The sequence below is a fragment of the Salvia hispanica genome, chromosome 4 (genome assembly GCF_023119035.1).
Source record: "Salvia hispanica cultivar TCC Black 2014 chromosome 4, UniMelb_Shisp_WGS_1.0, whole genome shotgun sequence".
Taxonomy (NCBI): Eukaryota; Viridiplantae; Streptophyta; class Magnoliopsida; order Lamiales; family Lamiaceae; genus Salvia; species Salvia hispanica.
In genome coordinates this window covers 27,347,971-27,365,967 of record NC_062968.1, presented here as the reverse complement: position 1 = coordinate 27,365,967, position 17,997 = coordinate 27,347,971, and the positions used below count along the sequence as shown (strand labels likewise).

General features: G+C 37.5%; 2 protein-coding genes across 2 annotated transcripts in view; one reads left to right on the top strand and one right to left on the bottom strand.

Annotated features, from left to right (window-relative positions):
• Positions 1–5,781: 5,781 nt before the first annotated feature.
• On the bottom strand, positions 5,782–8,715 carry LOC125220807 (protein FAR1-RELATED SEQUENCE 5-like). Its single transcript, XM_048122941.1, has 4 exons — positions 8,658–8,715; positions 7,353–8,115; positions 6,362–7,236; positions 5,782–6,317 (listed from the first exon to the last, which is right to left on the bottom strand). Exons 1-4 carry the CDS (start codon positions 8,713–8,715, stop codon positions 5,782–5,784), a joined length of 2,232 nt encoding a protein of 743 aa, XP_047978898.1.
• Positions 8,716–13,218: 4,503 nt separating this feature from the next.
• Positions 13,219–17,997, top strand: part of LOC125220051 (protein S-acyltransferase 21-like) — a 5,376-nt gene continuing 597 nt past the window's right edge. Inside the window, exons 1-11 of the mRNA XM_048122168.1 lie at positions 13,219–13,321; positions 13,400–13,461; positions 13,973–14,086; positions 14,167–14,293; positions 14,401–14,609; positions 14,739–14,807; positions 14,939–15,010; positions 15,092–15,220; positions 15,320–15,400; positions 15,519–15,725; positions 16,121–16,557. Of these exons, the coding sequence (XP_047978125.1) occupies positions 13,417–13,461; positions 13,973–14,086; positions 14,167–14,293; positions 14,401–14,609; positions 14,739–14,807; positions 14,939–15,010; positions 15,092–15,220; positions 15,320–15,400; positions 15,519–15,725; positions 16,121–16,557 (1,490 nt within the window). The 5' untranslated portion in view covers positions 13,219–13,321; positions 13,400–13,416. The remainder of the gene's footprint in view (positions 13,322–13,399; positions 13,462–13,972; positions 14,087–14,166; positions 14,294–14,400; positions 14,610–14,738; positions 14,808–14,938; positions 15,011–15,091; positions 15,221–15,319; positions 15,401–15,518; positions 15,726–16,120; positions 16,558–17,997) is intronic.

The following is a 17,997-nucleotide window of genomic DNA, read 5'->3' as shown; positions in this document are numbered from 1 at the left end:
TCTCCTTGACTGCCCAGTACGCCTTGTGCTCTATACCCACGGGCAGGTGGCACATTTTGCCAAACACCAGCCTATAAGGCGCCATTCCAATAGGAGTCTTGAAAGCAGTTCTATAGGCCCATAATGCATCACCGACCTCTTACTCCAGTCTTTCCTCGAGGGATTAACTGTCTTCTCCAGTATTGCCTTGATCTCTCGATTAGAAATTTCTGCTTGGCCGTTAGACTGAGGGTGGTAGGGGGTAGATACCCTATGGTGCACACCATATTTCCTCATCAGAGCCTTGATGGTGCGATTACAAAAATGTGTTCCCTGGTCCGAGACGATGGCTCGAGGAACTCCGTATCTGTTGAAGATATTGGCCTTCAGAAACTTCGCTACCTCCTTCGATTCACATGTCGTGGTAGCCTTGGCTTCTATCCATTTAGACACATAGTCCACTGCGACCAATATATATGCGTTCCCGTAGGATGATGGAAACGGTCCCATGAAGTCCATCCCCCATACGTCGAAGATTTCGCAGACAATCACCGGGACCTGGGGCATCTCGTCCCTCCTTGAAATTCCCCCTGTCTGTTGGCACCTTTCGCAACACTGACAAAACTCGAAGGCATCCCTATTAAGCGTCGGCCAGTAGAACCCACTATCCAATACTTTCCTCGCTGTCTTCCTTGGTCCAAAGTGACCTCCACACGCCAAGGTATGGCAATGATTCAGCACATCTCTTTGTTCCCATTTGGGAATGCAGCGTCTAATCACTTGATCCGAGCACATCTTCCATAAGTAAGGATCATCCCAAAAGTAGTATTTGGCCTCACTTTTTATTTTCATCTTCTGGGCCCGGGAAATTTCTTCTGAACTTGGCACCTCTCCCGTGACCAAGTAATTTGCCAAGTCAGCGAACCATGGTTCTGCGTTTAGTGTTCGCTTCCCCTTGTCAGATTCTCCTAGACCGGTTAATGCCGAGACTGCCTTCCAACTGATCGGTCTAGGGAATTCCCCTAGATAATAAAAATGCTCTTCAGGAAAAGCATCGGGTATGGCCTCTTCCGTCTCCCCTTGAAAAATTCTGCTTAAGTGATCGGCAACTCTATTCTCTGTTCCTTTCTTGTCTCTCACTTCCCAATCAAACTCTTGCAAAAGCAACACCCAACGGATTAACCTTGGCTTAGACTCCTTCTTTGCCAGTAAGTACTTTATCGCTGCGTGATCTGTGAAAACAATAACCCTCGACCCAAGCAGATAGGGTCGGAACTTCTCGAATGAGTATACGACAGCCAACATTTCCTTCTCCGTGGTATCATAGTTCTTCTGAGCTTGATTCAGAGTCTTGGATGCATTAAAGATCACATAACTTTTCCCATCTATCTTTTGACCTAGGACAGCTCCTACAGCAAAGTCACTAGCGTCGCACATTATCTCAAAAGGGTGATTCCAGTCTGGCGCCCTGATTATTGGTGCTGACACGAGTTTGTCCTTAAGCAATTGAAAAGCCTGCTTGCATCCTTCGTCAAAGACGAATTTCACATCGTTGTGCAACAGATGGGTGAACGGTTGCGCGATTTTCGCGAAATCCCTAATAAACCTTCTATAAAATCTCGCGTGACCCAGGACGCCTCTAACTTCTTTTTGGTTTGTGGGGTAAGGTAACTTCGATATCACATCCACTTTTGCCTTGTCCACTTGTATCCCTCTTTCAGAGACCACGTGACCAAGGACAATACCTTCAGACACCATGAAGTGGCATTTTTCGAAATTCAGGACCAGGTGCTTCTCCTGGCATCTTCTCAATACTAAGTCAAGGCTGGCCAAACAAGTGTCGAATGAATTCCCATATACGATAAAGTCATCCATGAATATCTCAATGCATACCTCAAGCAAATCCGAAAAGATACTCATCATAGACCGCTGGAACGTTCCTGGTGCGTTACAAAACCCAAACGGCATTCCTCGGTATGCATACGTACCGAAAGGGCATGTGAATGTGGTCTTCCCCTGATCCTTTGGGTCTACGTAAATCTGAAAATAACCGCTGTATCCGTCAAGGAAACAAAAATACTGTTTGCCAGCTAACCTTTCTAACATCTGGTCAATGAAGGGTAGAGGGAAGTGATCCTTCTTCGTGGCTTCATTCAGCTTCCTATAGTCGATGCACATCCTCCATCCAGTCACAAGCCTAGTGGGCACCAATTCGTTCTTTTCATTCTTCACAACATGTATTCCTGACTTTTTGGGCACCATATGGACTGGACTGACCCACTCACTATCCGGGATGGAGTAGATGATCCCTAGAGAGAGCAATTTCAACACCTCCTTCAGAACTTCCTCCCGCATGTTCGGATTCAGCTTCCGTTGTGCTTCTCGATGAGCCTTCACACCCTCCTCTAACCGGATGTGGTGCATGCAGAGATCAGGGCTGATTCCTACTAAATCGGAGAGGGTCCATCCTATTGCTTTCTTGTTCCGCTTGATTACTTCCAATAGTTCCTTCTCCTGCTCCTCGGTCAAGTTACTGTTGACTATCACTGGGAATGTCTCATTCTTTTCCAAGTAAGCATACTTGAGTCCTGGTGGGAGTGTCTTCAGTTCCTTCTTGGTGTTATTCGTCTCCTGGGGCAAGGGATTTTTCTCTGCAACATCAGGTAATGTCTCCTTCCCAGATCTAGGAGAATTTTCCAAACTGGCCACATGGGCTGATCCCCTTGATCTAGCTGACTTGGGATTCTTGCAAAACTCCATGATGGCTTCTTCTAGCTCCTCATCTGTTAATTCCATTGTGTTCATTGCTGCACACCACCCTACAACTTCTCGGTCGATTAAATGGCTCAACTCCGAGTTGTCAATTTGTTCCTGCATCAATTCAGTCTCAAGATATTCTTGGACCAGGGGGTTAATAATATCTATAGCATACAAATTTTCAACATCTAATGGCCTTTTCATTCCCTCATCTATGCTAAATGTATATTTTTCCCCATTATAGTCCAGACAAATCGTTCCATCAAAGACGTCGATAATGGTCTTAGCAGTGTACGTAAGAACGGTCTCCCTATGAGCACGCCACTAGACTCAGCAGACTCATTATCATTCATTTTGATAACATAGAAATCACCAGGATATAGAAAATCATGCACCTTAACTATGACATTTTCTAACACACCTTCAGGACAGATGCAAGTCCTATCCGCTAACTGGATTACTACCTTGGTATCGACCATCCTAACTCCTGTCAGTTTCTTGTAGATTGAAAGTGGTAAAACATTTATAGATGCCCCTAGATCACACATGGCATGCTCAACTCTAATGTCCCCTAGAGAAATGGGTAGTGTGAACATACTATGAAGAAGATCTTAAATGTTGGTCTTAAATGTCCTAGCATGTTGGTCTTAATTAGGATTTTAATTTGAATCCTTGTGGAGAGATTCAAAAATCACGCCACTTTCCTACTTTTATTGGGAGATTTATTATTTTATTCTGCTCCGTGATATTTTATTCTACTCCGTGAAATATCTAAATTAAATCATAGGCTAATTAAATAGCCTAAGAATTCGAAATCCCCTTGTTTCTCACCAAAATTAACGCCATTTTCCCCCACCAAATCTTCTCAAATCTTTAATTTATTTAATTAAAGATATTATATCTTGCACTCTATAAATACATGAGAAACCCTAACCCTAAAATCAAAAATACACGCCTCCAACTCTTGGAATTCACGCCTCCCCTCTCTCCCACTCTCTCCCAAATTTTCTTCTACTTTTCTCCAAGATTTCTTCATCTTTTGAGAAGAACTGAAGTTGAAACTCAAGAATCTTTGAAGAATCAAGGCTATTACTTTGTTTCTACCGTTCGTTCTATCAAGAAAATGTATTTTTATATTAATCTTTCTTCATCTAACCGATTAATCGGTGTTCTTGAACCCTAATGCATATAGATTGAGTGAAAGAGGAAACAATTGATGAATATGGGATGCATGTGTGTGTGTGTGTGTGAATCATGTGTGTGGGTATGTGCGTGCCTCGGTGTACGTGCATGTGTGTTGTGTGTGTGCGTGTGATGTGTGTTGAAAAATACTCATGCGTGACACGTTTTGATGATAAATCTGGAGTTGTTGTGGTGTGAATAGAAAGTGATATGATAATCATACCTTGATTTTTGAGTGGTAATATAAAACGAATCGAGGGGAAAAAGGGAAACGTTAGGAACATGCATGAATTTGAGTAGATGATTGAGACTTACTTGTGATACACATAAATTAAAGGTGATAACTTGCGCTCTCGGTGTGATAGCAAGAGGAAGAACGTACTTGTGATCTAAGGAATCGAGGTGGGCTTTATTCACTAAACTCTTTTATTACCAAAATATTGATTATGGTGTTATAAGGGTGGATTAAAATGTTATGTCATGCCTGTGATTGTTTTGATTATGTTGTGTGCATGATGTCTAGTTTGTGAGTCTGCTCCATTAGGCTATAGGGCTATAAAAACGAATTCGGGTCCGAGTAGGGCAGCAAACCCTATCAGTGCTAGTGTACACAGTTGGGATCGGGAGCCGTCCTTGCTAGTCGGCCGGTCTCGTGGGCGAATAGTGTGGCCACACTTTCGTCGCACTATGGAATTGTTGATTGTTGAGAAAATGGGAGGAATTGTTTGACTGGCCAGTCTATGAAATTATTTTGTGATACTCGATGATATTCTTTTATAATATTGATTATGGTGTTATAAGGGTGGATTAAAATGTTATGTCATGCCTGTGATTGTTTTGATTATGTTGTGTGCATGATGTCTAGTTTGTGAGTCTGCTCCATTAGGCTATAGGGCTATAAAAACGAATTCGGGTCCGAGTAGGGCGCAGTAACCCTATCAAAGCTAGTGTACACAAGTTGGGATCGGGAGCCGTCCTTGCTAGTCGGCCGGTCTCGTGGGCGAATAGTGTGGCCACACTTTCGTCGCACTATGGAATTGTTGATTGTTGAGAAAATGGGAGGAATTGTTTGACTGGCCAGTCTATGAAATTATTTTGTGATACTCGATGATATTCTTTTATAAATGCAAACTCGAGTTCACTATGGTAAGGGTGGCATATCTACTTAAAATGTTTTGGCATGAGTTCATTGAGTATGTTTAAAATACTCAGCCCTGCATGTGTTTTCCCTATGTGCAGGTTGAGCGGCGACGAGCGGTTGGCGGTGTTGAGCAAATAAATTGAATGATAATATGATCGTCTTGAAACATTGAGTGGGGTTGTGTCTTCATACATGACTTCACTTTTCTCTTGGTTGCTTCCGCTGAAAACATGAACTTCTTTTCTTTTGTTTGAGTTGAACTATTTCATTATTGTTAGAATATCAAGACATGATGTGTTTTGGAATTCATCAAACCTTTGTCATTTTGAGCATTAATTGTGGTATTCTATCCTTCATTGATTTTCTTGATTAAGCCGTTGACTTATTGCTTTAATAGTTCATTAAATACCTTGGTCAAATCCCTTTAAATGAAACCCTAGCCTATGTTCTTGTCGCTTTTAAGTCCGCCTAGGTAGCGATCGCCGTATTTATTAAACCCTAAAATGTCGGGCTGTTACAATGTCAGTCTCCTATAATAATTCTGAAAACGTAGTAAGTACTAAATACAAATAATGTAACATATAGATAACAATAATGCAAAAAAAACAATTTATAATGAGCAATTATTTCAAAAACCTTGTTCACAGTGGGAAGAAATCGACTTAAATACTGAGCATAAAACGCAAAACAAAAACAAATAATGCTGTTATAATCAAAATACATCAACATTTCCTCTTTCTCTTACGCAGCTCATTCTCCGTTTCAAGCTCTTTAAGCATTGGACAATTTCCAGAGTCGTGATGGCACAACTCATTGCACGCCTTACACCGTCTAAGGGGCCTAGTAGCATCCTTGATAGCCTTTTCTCTCTTGGAAATCAGACGACTAGCGGAGCTGCTCGCGTGCCCCTTCGTCTTTACCACATCCGGAGGGTGGACCTCACCGACTTCCGACCTTTCTATTCCATAAAACTGTTCAATCATTCGCCTCTTCTCAGAAGCGGATGTTAAAGGAGTTCCAGCTTGAAGTGAATTACCAAGTTCCTCCAATCCACCTACGAATGCACGAAGCACATCAATGTCCGTCTCAAAACGACGAAGAAAACCATAGAACAGTGAGAGCCCTTGCTTTGAAACTTTTTGCCTTTCATCAACAACGGACTGTGTAGGTAAAGTCTCATGAACATGTCCATGGATAGCCTTAGCTAGCGGAGTCTTCATCCATCTACTTGCACAGTAGTTATCCAGAATCTTTTTCACTTCATTGTTCCGGAACAAAAAGAAGACATGGCTGCACAGATACCCCTGCCTACTGAATAGTTTGCAATCACAAGAATATGAGTCGTCGTCCTATCATGTCTCACAAAGTAGGAATGGCGAAGGTTGTCTCCAAGTTTGTAGGTGTCAACACGGTCTGTAGATGAGAACCCCAAAACGCGGCATCTGTCATTTCCCTCAACAATCTCCTCTTGTATTTTCTTGAACATACTATCTGTGTACAGAGTAGAAGCATGTTTCTCGAAAGGCAAAGTAGTGGCCAATATAGGCAGGGCAGTAGCGTCTTGGTAGTCCAGCTTTGTTCTACTATTCCGCTGAAAATCCACAGCTTGGTTGAAATTCAAGTAGAATTCGGCAATGTTGTTGCGTGGCTTCGGGAAGTTTTTATAGAAGCTATTCTTCGACTCAGATATCGAGGTGGTCCTAATCATCGAGCCCATTGGGAAATCTCTGAAATACGCAGGTATCCATAATTGCCTATACTCGTACAACGTCTTGAACCAACTGTGTTCTTCTAGGCCATAACGCTCAACTACTCCATTCCACTCTTCTTCGAACTCGTCGGGTTCAAGCAGGTCCGACCAGACACATGCATTGAACTCCTTCTTGAAATCTTCGTCCCTCAATAACCGACCAGGAACTTTATTGGCCAACTTATGCATGATATGCCACATACACCATCTGTGGCGAGTCCCGACAAGAATCTCTTCAATAGCCGATCTCATCCCCAAATCTTGATCTGTAACAATCATCTTCGGAGCAACCCCCATACATTGGACAAAATGTCTAAACAACCATGCAAAAGCGCATGTCTTCTCGTTGCTTACCAAACCAGCAGCGAAAGTTACTGGTCGTCCATAATTGTCCATTCCCGTGAATGGCGCGAAGATCATACAATACCTGCATAATATAAGCCAACATAATTCAAACAAAGGACATATATAATGCTTACAAAGTAAATAGTAATGCATACAATAATGTACATATTAAAATATTATAATGCACGACAGGTATACCTATTGGTGTTGTAGGTGGTGTCAAAAGCCACAATATCACCGAACATGTGGTAATTCCTCTTCATTAAACCATCACACCAGAACAGAGCAACCAGCTGGTTGCTAGCATTAACCTCGTACTCATATGTGAATGCCTCGGACATCTCCTTCTTCCTAGCCATATCATCCAACACCATTTGTACGTCAATACCATGAGCGTATGCTTTGATGTCTCGTGAAGCATTCCTTATATCCCCAACATTGCAGCCAACGAGCTGAAAACCACCGAGAATTTCCTTCAGCACATTAAACGTGAGCGTGGGGCCTATATTAGCCTTTGAACAATCAAGAATAAATTGGTGATGTACGTCGTCCAACTTTCGATTGATTGACATAAACTGCTGATGCTCTGTCCCAACCATATAATGGTTATGAACCTCGTTGAACTCCTCGACAGTATAACCTGAAACTCCTCTGTCGGAGAAGAACTTGAATGAGATACTGGCTTTACAACCATACCGCTTGGATAGCCGTCGACGTTTTATCGAAAAACCAGACCGTGCATTTGCTTGGTCATCCTCGCTCGACTTCTTGTTGTCTTCCCTGTTGCATACCACGTTATACCAAGTAATTATACCATCGATTTTCCTCATTTGTGATTTGCGCGTATCAAAAGCAACAGCACGGGCATACACATCGTAGAACGTGAAACCAAAATCTAGTGATTTGAACTTCTTCCCAACCACAGGCTTCAAATCTTTCGAACAGTCAGGTACAACAACCACTGCACACAATCACAAAAACAAAATCTCAGCTAACATAAACATTATGAACAATAAAACGTGCATTATCTATCTAATAATTTAAATGATACTAAATCTACATTATCTGTATCTAATAAAACAACACCCTAGCCACCACGTGTCTAAACCATTACCAAGACAAAATAAAACTTGAATTATTTATTCACAACTGTACATTATCTATTAATGAATGAACATTAAGATTATCAAATAATACAACACCCTAGCCGTCACGTTTCTAAACCCTAGCCCATGCAAAAGAAAACGTGCATTATTAATTTAATACTTTACATTATAACCTTAAAAATTGTACATTAATTTTAACAAAAAAAAATTCCTTGCCGGCCTCAATTCTAAACCCTAGCCGACCCCATAAGCAAACTCATGCTCCTTGTTAACGTCAGTTATGGAACTAGTACCAATTAACAGATAAAGAAAATCGAAAAGGGTTGCGTTAATATGTGTGATTTGGGAATTAATGAAACGTTGATACAATAATCAAATACTTTTCGAAAAAATTTACCTTCTTCCATAGTTGAAGCATAAGCTTCGTCCATTGTTGAAGAACCACCTTCTTCCATTGTAGTAAAGATAATCTTTCCGGAACTCTCCAAAAAACAATTCTATAGACGATAATTACAACCAATGCAAGTTTCGCACGATCGCACGATTTGTTAAAACAAGAATTTTCGAGAATGAAGAACGATGAAAGATTAATCGCTGCAAGATGAAAGAGAATGGAGAATGGAGAATGATGAAAGAGAAGAAACAATTCTGTAAAGTGATGAAAAAAACCGCTGCAAGATTTTGTGAGGGAGAGAATCATGGACTTTCCATAACCAATGTTAATGCTAATCCCCTAAACGCCCTTTTCTATTTTTTTAATTAATAAAAAGTACTTGATCAGCCACAATTTTCGGCCATTAGATCTTAAAAATGGATGGTGGAGATTAAAAAGGAAAAAGCATAAAAGATAGGAAAAGTATATGAATACATCCCTATATATATCTGTTTTGTACGGTGTAGATATACTTTAATTATTTTTATAACTTTAAATTAATACTAGTTCGATTTATATTTAACTTTTTTTATTTTCCTAGATTCTAAGATGAGAAAGTAACTGCAAGATTATTTTAAAGGAATGCAATTAAAACATAAACTAAAAATAATTTATTGATTTGATATATTAGTAGTAAACATTGCTTTTGATGTTATTACACACATCACAATTGCAAGGAATAGGATACGTGCAATATCCAAACTCAATTGATTCATTATCAAGACGACCTGCAAAATAAAATAAGAGAAATTAGATTTACGGGCAAGATCGAATTCAGGTGGGGTCGATGGGGTTGAACAATCTTATAGTACTACAAAATGTTAATTTTAGTTAATGTCATATTCAACTTCTAGTTTTCAATGTTGATAAATTTGTAAATGATCGATGCCATAATGGATACATGTTGTTCGAGGCTCGCCTCGACGATCAGGTCACATATTTCGACACTGTATTTGAACATGAAAAGGAGAGTTTACAATGATGATGTGACAAAAGCATAACAAAGATCATTGCAAATTTGTTCATGGTGTGAGACTAAAATATAGTGCTTGTTTGTTGTTACTTTCTTTATTCTTTGGGAAGGTTGTATATAAGTTGAATACTATATTGATGCATAACGGTTGCATAAAAACAAAAGATTATAACGACTTGTGGTTTCAGTTTTAAAATAGTCAATTAACATTAAAATAGATGTAACAGTCACATTAAAGTTTATGGATTTTAAATAATATGTAGATACTATAATACATAAAATTTGCTGGTCTAAAATACAATAATAAATTTATATACGTACTACTATATTGGAAAATTGTTTCATAAGAATTTTATTCCATGGTATACATAATTCTAACTTTCTAAGTTTCGTATATGGTACAAACGAGTATATCCTTAATTTATAAAATGTAATCTGTATTTTCATAGAAATTACTTAAATTTTTATATGTGAAATTAATTATTTACAAATTAAAACCTTATATTAGATGGAATTGAAGTGATTGCATGAGGCCCAAATGTTGAATACAACTCATATAAATATTATTAGCTAGCCCAATAAGAAGTATAACAATAATTTTGTTCAAGAAAAACTTATATTCACATTCTTAATATTAACAAAATAAAATAAACGTAACTTCGATTTATTTAATTAATGTAATAAAACAAACTAATCTAACAAATGGAATTGTTTACAAATATATTCATGAATATAAATTTTTTTCAATCGGGACTCAATATTTTAGACGCAACTATAATATTTATGAATAAATAAAACATGGATTCATCTTCAATAAGATAAAATCAAAAACCTTAAACAAATATATGAAAGTAAATAAGTCGAAACAACAATATATAATAATACTATAATAATGAAATAAATAACAGGCTTCTAATTTTATTTTTTAATCAGATAAATATGCCTCTTTGCTGTTATATATCATCATTATTAATTAGTACTACTCCACTCCACTAATTACTAATTAGCACAAGGATAAGTACAATTACAAATATCGGTAGCAACATTGCAATGGCCTTTAATTCCTCCTTTAACCTTTTGTTTGCAGAGTGAATTGCATATATCATCATTACACACTCCACAGCCACAAGAAATTTGTTGTATGCAAACTCCAGCATTAATTATTTCATTATCATTGTCACCTAAAAAAAATTGCCATTGTTAAAAGCTAAACAACATTTTACAACTTTCCTAGTAAGTTTGCTTTTCAAATCAAAACAACATTTAAATACTACTACTAACTTGCAAAAATTTAACTAATCTCCAAAAATTTATTTTTGTTATTAGAATTTTCCTATAATTTTAAATTTATTGGCGCAAAACACTCTTTCTAAGAGAATAATTCACATGAAATATTAATATAGTATTGAAAATTACCTCTACAAAATAGAACTAGCGATAGAAGTATAACAGCTCTTGCAAAGTTGTTCATGGTTTGAGTCTTAAATTGAATAATAAGTTGATGAATACTTATTTATAGATGAGTGCCAACTTGCTTTCTTTTTAGTTTATGTGGAGAGGATAGCAGCAAATTTAATGATTTGGCCTTTAAATTTGAAAAGGAAATAAATATTAAATGAGAGTTATCACTGGCAATAAAGTAATTATAAATATTTATATAATCCCATTAATTTTTATACCCCAAAACATCATCCTAACAAATTTATTGAGATATGATATAATGTAGTGATGTTGGTATGGTGGTTTTACACGCTAGTTTCAAAATTTACTTTTGTGTTGATTTCATTACCTCTTATCCTTGTTTTGTTTTATTCTAAAAATAAAAAGTTTTATATCATTTTACTTATTTTGAATTATTTCCATTTTGTGTTATTAAAATAATTTCTTTAACTTTTTTCATGCATCATTTTATTTATACAATTAAATTTCTATAGCATTACTTCTTATTCTATTTGTTCTGTTTTAATCTAATAATTAAAAATAGATGTATTATCTTTTTTGTTTTTAAAAACAATTGAAAGAATAAATTTATATTCTTCTTGTGGAAAGTCTTAATAAAAAAATTACTTTTATATTATTTTATCTTAATTATATTCACATCTATATGTGACATTTATAATTAATAAAATATTTATCAGTTACTTTTTTTAGATAATTGAACTTTTACTTTAATTATTTGTTCACAAGGTTAAGTAAATAAAACTTCGCTCAAATATTATATTCTAAAGATTAACTTATAGTTTATGTCAAAAGATTTATATCTGAATTATATGATTTCTTGTTAAGCCATATATTCGCGTCAATGCAAGACATTTATAATTAAAAGAACGAAAAAGTTTGTTCGAATTTTCAAATTCCTATAACTATTTTTCGTACCATCGAATCTAAAATTCTGGATCCACTATTGGTAGCAAGAGGAGGCGAAAACCTTCTACCAGGATGATTATGATTTATGGTACTTGATATATTTCCAATGAACGTGGATTAAAAGTATTGGTTTCACAAAGAGGTAATTGTGACCAATGAGAATTCAGTGTGGTGGTCCACAGAATAATGAACCGGTAAGAATTGATCGAATACTACATACTCTAATGTCTCATGTCGGTTTTGAGGTGATACTCCCTCCGTCCGTGAATATCAGTCATATTTCTTTTTTACACGGATGTTAAGAAATATTAATAAAAGTGAGTGAAAGAAAGTTATTGGAATAGGAGTATTATTTGTATATATTAGTTAAAAATTATATGTGAGTGAAATGAGTTAGTAAAATGTAACCTCTTTATCATTTATAGTAATTATGAATTGAGACTTCTATTCGCGGACGGATCAAAATAGGAAAATGAGACTGATATTAGTCGACAGATAGAGTTATTGGTGTGGAGTTTATGCCATCCACAATGGTTATTTTGAGGGCAGTTACAATAAATTATTTCAAGTCGAATTACTTCGAAAAAATATGTAGACATGGACCTAGTAAGAGACAAAAAGTTTATTCTAACTTTGTCAATATTTTCATACGCAAATTATGAATCGCAATCCTTTAAAATAAGCTTTTAGCTTTATGGGCTTTGACTTTTTAAAAGTAGAATCTTTTATTATAATACCCAAATTTAATATAGATTATTTACCAAACAAACATATCTAAGTTTAATAAAAGATTAAATAATTAAAGTAATAACTAATTATGATGCTTTTAATTTGTTTGTTGTCATCATTCTTAACAACTTATAAGTTGACGACACATTAAGTAAATAAGTAAAATTTGCTTTACTATTTACACCAGAAAAATAAGTTAATTAGTTTATTTCTCTATTTGGTGCTACATTTTGGGGTGAAAAATAAAATGTTACTCATTGACCATTCTTTCTCGAGAATATAGTAAATGTGAAAAATAAATATAGAGTTGTTGAAAATTTTAAATGAAGAAAACAGTCAATATTTGTATTTATATATTCTTTTATTTTCCTCATCTTAATGCAGGCTTGATTGCTCGATAATTCGAAATGCATAGCCCTAGATTTCTGAGTGAAAAAATAACTGAATGGGTCGTGTCAAAATGACATTTTTGCATATGGGTCAGCATTAGAATCTGGTGAGGGATATTGGAGTTTGTGGGTTCAGTTATTAGTACAATTTGCTTGAGAGGAAATACAAGGTTACTGCTATTTTGAATTATGTCCCATTTCTTCATATCTCTTTGAATCTGGCATTGTTAAAGTTTGAATTTTTCTAGACACTGCTTTTGAAATCATGGCGAGGCGTCATGGGTGGCAACTCCCTGCTCACTCCTTTCAGGTTTGAGTTTTTAGTTTTTCTCTTTCGTTTTGTTTGAGTCCTTTTTCTACACTGTGATTGGTTGAGATTTTTTAATGTAGGTTTAATCTTTTGTTTGGTGAGAGTTTGAATTTCCATCTGTACTTTTGTTTGGTGCTGATATTTACTGTGACATGCTTCCATTTTTTGGGATTGTTGTGTTGATTTTAGTAGTTTCCTTGTTGCACTTACAGAACTGTGATTTATGATTTTGCAGAAATTTTTATTGATATACTCCTTATTTGGGATTTTGGATAATGCCTTTTTGAGCAAGTTTTGAAAATGATGCTTGAAGATTTTTCTATTTTTTGCCTATTTATATTGTGGGAAATGAAACTTAGCTGAAATCTGGTTTGATTGATGTATATTGATTAATTTTCCAGTGCTTATTGGCTGAAGCTGCAAAATTAGTGATTTTGATGAATTTTAGTGGCATTTAATGTAAAAATGATTTGGATATGTATCTTGTTAAATCTTTTCCTTCCCTATGCAGGTTGTGGCAATAATGGTTTTTTTCCTATTATCCGTTGCTTTCTATGCGTTTTTCGCTCCTTTTTTGGGGAAGGAAATCTATGAGTACATTGCTATAGGCATCTATTCTTTTCTGGTAAGTGTGATTGAAGCTCAGTTTTCTTCTTTATGTTCGTTTGAATCTCAACTCTTAATCTCGGTTCAACATTTGTCCAGGCACTCTCCGTATTTATACTTTATGTGCGTTGCACGGCTATAGATCCCGCTGATCCTGGAATTCTCATTGAAGCAGACAGTGACAAGATGTCTCCGTGCACATCTCATGGGGGCACGGAGTTGACTGGTAAGTAACTTGAAGAGATGAATATACGGAGTGAAGGGTCTCTTTACAATGACCATGTTGCTAGTTTAGCCTAATCTTCTAGTAACAGCCTTGACTGTTGTGATTAGGTACGTTTTCTGCAGCTGAAGAGCCCGGTAAATTCGTAGGGTCGAAGAATGGTGGAGCATCTTATGAACATGATTCAGGTTGTTGTTCGAATGTCGGATGTTGCCTTTGCTATTGCCTTGTGAAGGAGGATTGTCGCAAGTATGAAAATCATCTAGAGGAACTAAATGACGAGGAGGAGGCTTTGTTCTGCACATTGTGCAATGCCGAGGTATGCCAGTTGAAGGCCTATTTAAGGGGTTTGGCAGTTTGCATTAGTAACACAAAATTTTGGGAGTAATTTATACGATTGATTTCTAAAATGGCGGTAACAATTGCTGATTTAGTTTCCAATTCTTAGGTTCGCGTGTTAAGCAAACATTGCAGAAGTTGTGACAAATGTGTCGATGGATTCGATCATCACTGCCGGGTGAGTAAAAGAGGTTCGAATTCATTTGATAGATAATCATGTCGTCTACTACTCTACTATGCTCCTATAGATTATCAAAGTAATGTATGATGGATCTTAACTGTCGTGATTGATGTTTCCGATGCTTGCAGTGGCTGAATAATTGTGTGGGCAGGAAAAACTACATATCGTTCGTTTGCTTAATGGCTGCAAGCCTTGCCTGGGTATGATCTTCGCTACTCCTGCTTGTATAGCCGATCCTGTTTCACCACTCGTCCAATTAACATATGCATTTTTGGTTCCAGCTCGTATTCGAAATCACAGTGGGGATTGCCGTGCTTGTTCGTTGTTTTGTTGATAGGAAAGCTACTGAGGTCGCAATCGCTGACAGGCTCGGAGATGGATTTTCTCGCCCTCCATTCGCTACTGTGGTGGTATATTATTACAACCTTTTATATTTTATCTTCGTTTATGTAATTTGCTTCATTTATTTTGCAAAGATTCAATTGTCGTCATGTTTGCTTCCTTTCCAGGCTCTGTGTATAGCTGTTTCCTTACTCGCGACTGTTCCTTTGGCAGAGTTATTCTTTTTCCACATCATTCTTATCCGAAAGGTGGGCCGTGAGATTTGATCCTTATTTGTGCTTCTTTTCTTGGCCTAACGAGACTCGCTCGTGTGTCAAATTGAAGGTGGCTGTGTAGTTATGGTATGTTCTTTTGCCTTTTTTGCAGGGTATAACGACGTATGAGTATGTCGTTGCCATGAGGAGCCAAAGTGAACCCCCCGGACCTTCTGTAGACGGAGGAGATCTGGAAAGCTTACCATCTTCGCCAACAAGCTCTGCTGTGACCGCCATTAGCGGTAAAAGCTCCATTGGAATGGGTCTGCAACGTAAAGGCGCTTGGTGCACTCCACCGAGGATATTTATGGATCATCAGGTAACAACGATGCTGAATTTTGACCTCGTTTTCGTGCGTTCCATCTAGACATTGCCGATTTTTGGTGAAAATGAGGTGTGTCACATACCGGACTTGAAAACTCGTCTTAATACTTTGCTTGTTTGCGTTTTATGATTTGTTCGGTTATTAGGGACGCTACCTTCGTGTGAAATCCGATTAGAGAGTACTAAGCGAATTTGTTCGTCTCTTTCGAAATACTTGAGAATCTGTGATTCTTAAATGAATACTCGAAGTGTGATTTGTTGTTTGTCGTCGGATCATTTATCGCGTTGAATGTTGAGTCGGTTGTTCGCCATCCGATCATTTGTCGTGTTGATTGTGGAGTCAGAAAGCTTGTTGTTTTTGAAGTTTGTTGTTGCCTTGTTGGTTTGCAGGACGAAATCGTGTCTCACCTTGAGCCGGGTCAGGTACCATCGACTGTCGATCCGGATCACGTCGTCCAACCCGACAGGGGAAAAAAACCGTCACAGCGACCCATCAGAATCAGCGCGTGGAAGCTGGCGAAACTGGACTCCCACGAGGCGATCAAAGCCGGTGCAAAGGCCCGAGCGTCGTCCTCCGTCCTACGCCCCATCGGTTCCCGACCTCATCCGTACGACGGCGACCACTTGTCGAGCACGACCATGAGCAGCCCTGCTAGCACGAGACACGGATACTATGAGACCAATGCTCGAGCGGGCACGTCCCGGTTGTCGCCGGCGAAGAGCTCGTACCCGCCCAGCCGAAGTGCCAGCAACCGGAGCAGCCCTCTCCCCGCGAACCTTACGCCTTCGCCGATGGGGCAGCACTCGTCGAACTTCAACCAGACGAGGAACAACAACAGCAGCAACAATAATGCGGGACCCGCAGACGGGGCAAAGTCCTCGGTGTTCTGGGATCCAGGGGCAGGGAGGTTCGTCTCGTCCGCGTCGAGAGGCGTCGGTGGTTCTTCTTCGTCTGCGACGACGGAGCTCACGTACTCGGGCCAGTCGATATTCTTCGGAGGGCCGCTCGTGAATGAGCAGATGAACAGGAGCCGGCGCTCGGCCGGGGCACCACAACGGAGCTCGACGGCGAGTTACTACCAGCAAGGGAGATCGCAGCGTGGAGGGCAGCTTCCTGTGTTTGTGCCGAGTGATTCACAGCAACAGCAAAACCAATATTCTTCTAATTTAGATTAGCATTTTGATTAATGTTTTCTGTTACTAATATTCAGCAGTAGAGTTAGATAGTTACATTTATCATAATCCCTTTCACATGTCACGTCAACTTAATTTTGCAGCAAAAGGAGAAATAGTATTATTACTAGTACAATGTTTCAAAAATCATGTTAAAATTACAAAATTATGTTATACTACTAACTCAATACTTAATAACTCAATACTTAATTGCTAATTACAACTAAATAATAGCCATTAGATATTCAAATTAAAGGTCTAGATCATCAACCCTGAAATGTCAATATGATCAACAAAAAACATTAATAAGGTCATAGAATTAATTCCAAAAAATATCAATAGGGGTATTAATGTCAATTAACTGCAAAATTAGTTATAACTAACTTTTAAAAGAAATCCCAAAACTTTAAATTCATATAACATATGTCAAATTAAAGATAATTTTATAAGGATTCCAATTTCAAAAAAAATTCGAAAATTTTTAATTTTTTCGTACAATGCAGAAATGTCAACATACTATATAAAATATGTCAATATAATACATGTAGAATGTCAATATAAGCAATGAGTTAACATTCTTAAAGCATTGTATTGACATTCTCAAAGCATTGTATTGATATTTTTCGAACATTATATTGACATTTTCATCCAAAACTCTAGAAGTTTTTTTTTCTTTTTTTATTTAATTAATAAAAACGAAAAATTACACGTGGCAAATTGTAGACCACACATTTTCTAAAATCCTATAGTCTTAAATTAGTTGTAGTTAGCAATTAAATGATGAGTTAGCAATTAAAATCGCCGACTCCCCTCTCATTATATTTATGTTTTTTGTAGTCACATTTTTCCTTTCTCACAGTGGCATTCTCGTAAGTAAACCCCAACTCCACGCCCCAACAGTTGACTCACCCGGTTCAGTTCTGTTACAACCCCCTTGAACCGGCCTTGCTCTTCCCTTCAAAAAACTCTTTCAATTTACTATTATAAGATAACATGCCAAAAAATGATTCTTTCACATGGATTTTTACTTGAGAAATCAACAAATTTGACTCTTTTTCTTTCTTTCTTTTTTTCTTTCCTTTTGTTGGTGGTTG

What these genes read in the sequence shown, in the direction of transcription:
- LOC125220807 (XM_048122941.1), bottom strand. Translation starts at nt 8,715, where the DNA reads ATGGAAGAAGGTGGTTCTTCAACAATGGACGAAGCTTATGCTTCAACT. An exon ending in TGCTTCAACTATGGAAGAAG is followed by an intron (nt 8,116 to 8,657) that starts GTAAATTTTTTC and finishes GATTGTGTGCAG; the next exon opens with TGGTTGTTGTACCTGACTGT. An exon ending in ACCACCTACAACACCAATAG is followed by an intron (nt 7,237 to 7,352) that starts GTATACCTGTCG and finishes TATATTATGCAG; the next exon opens with GTATTGTATGATCTTCGCGC.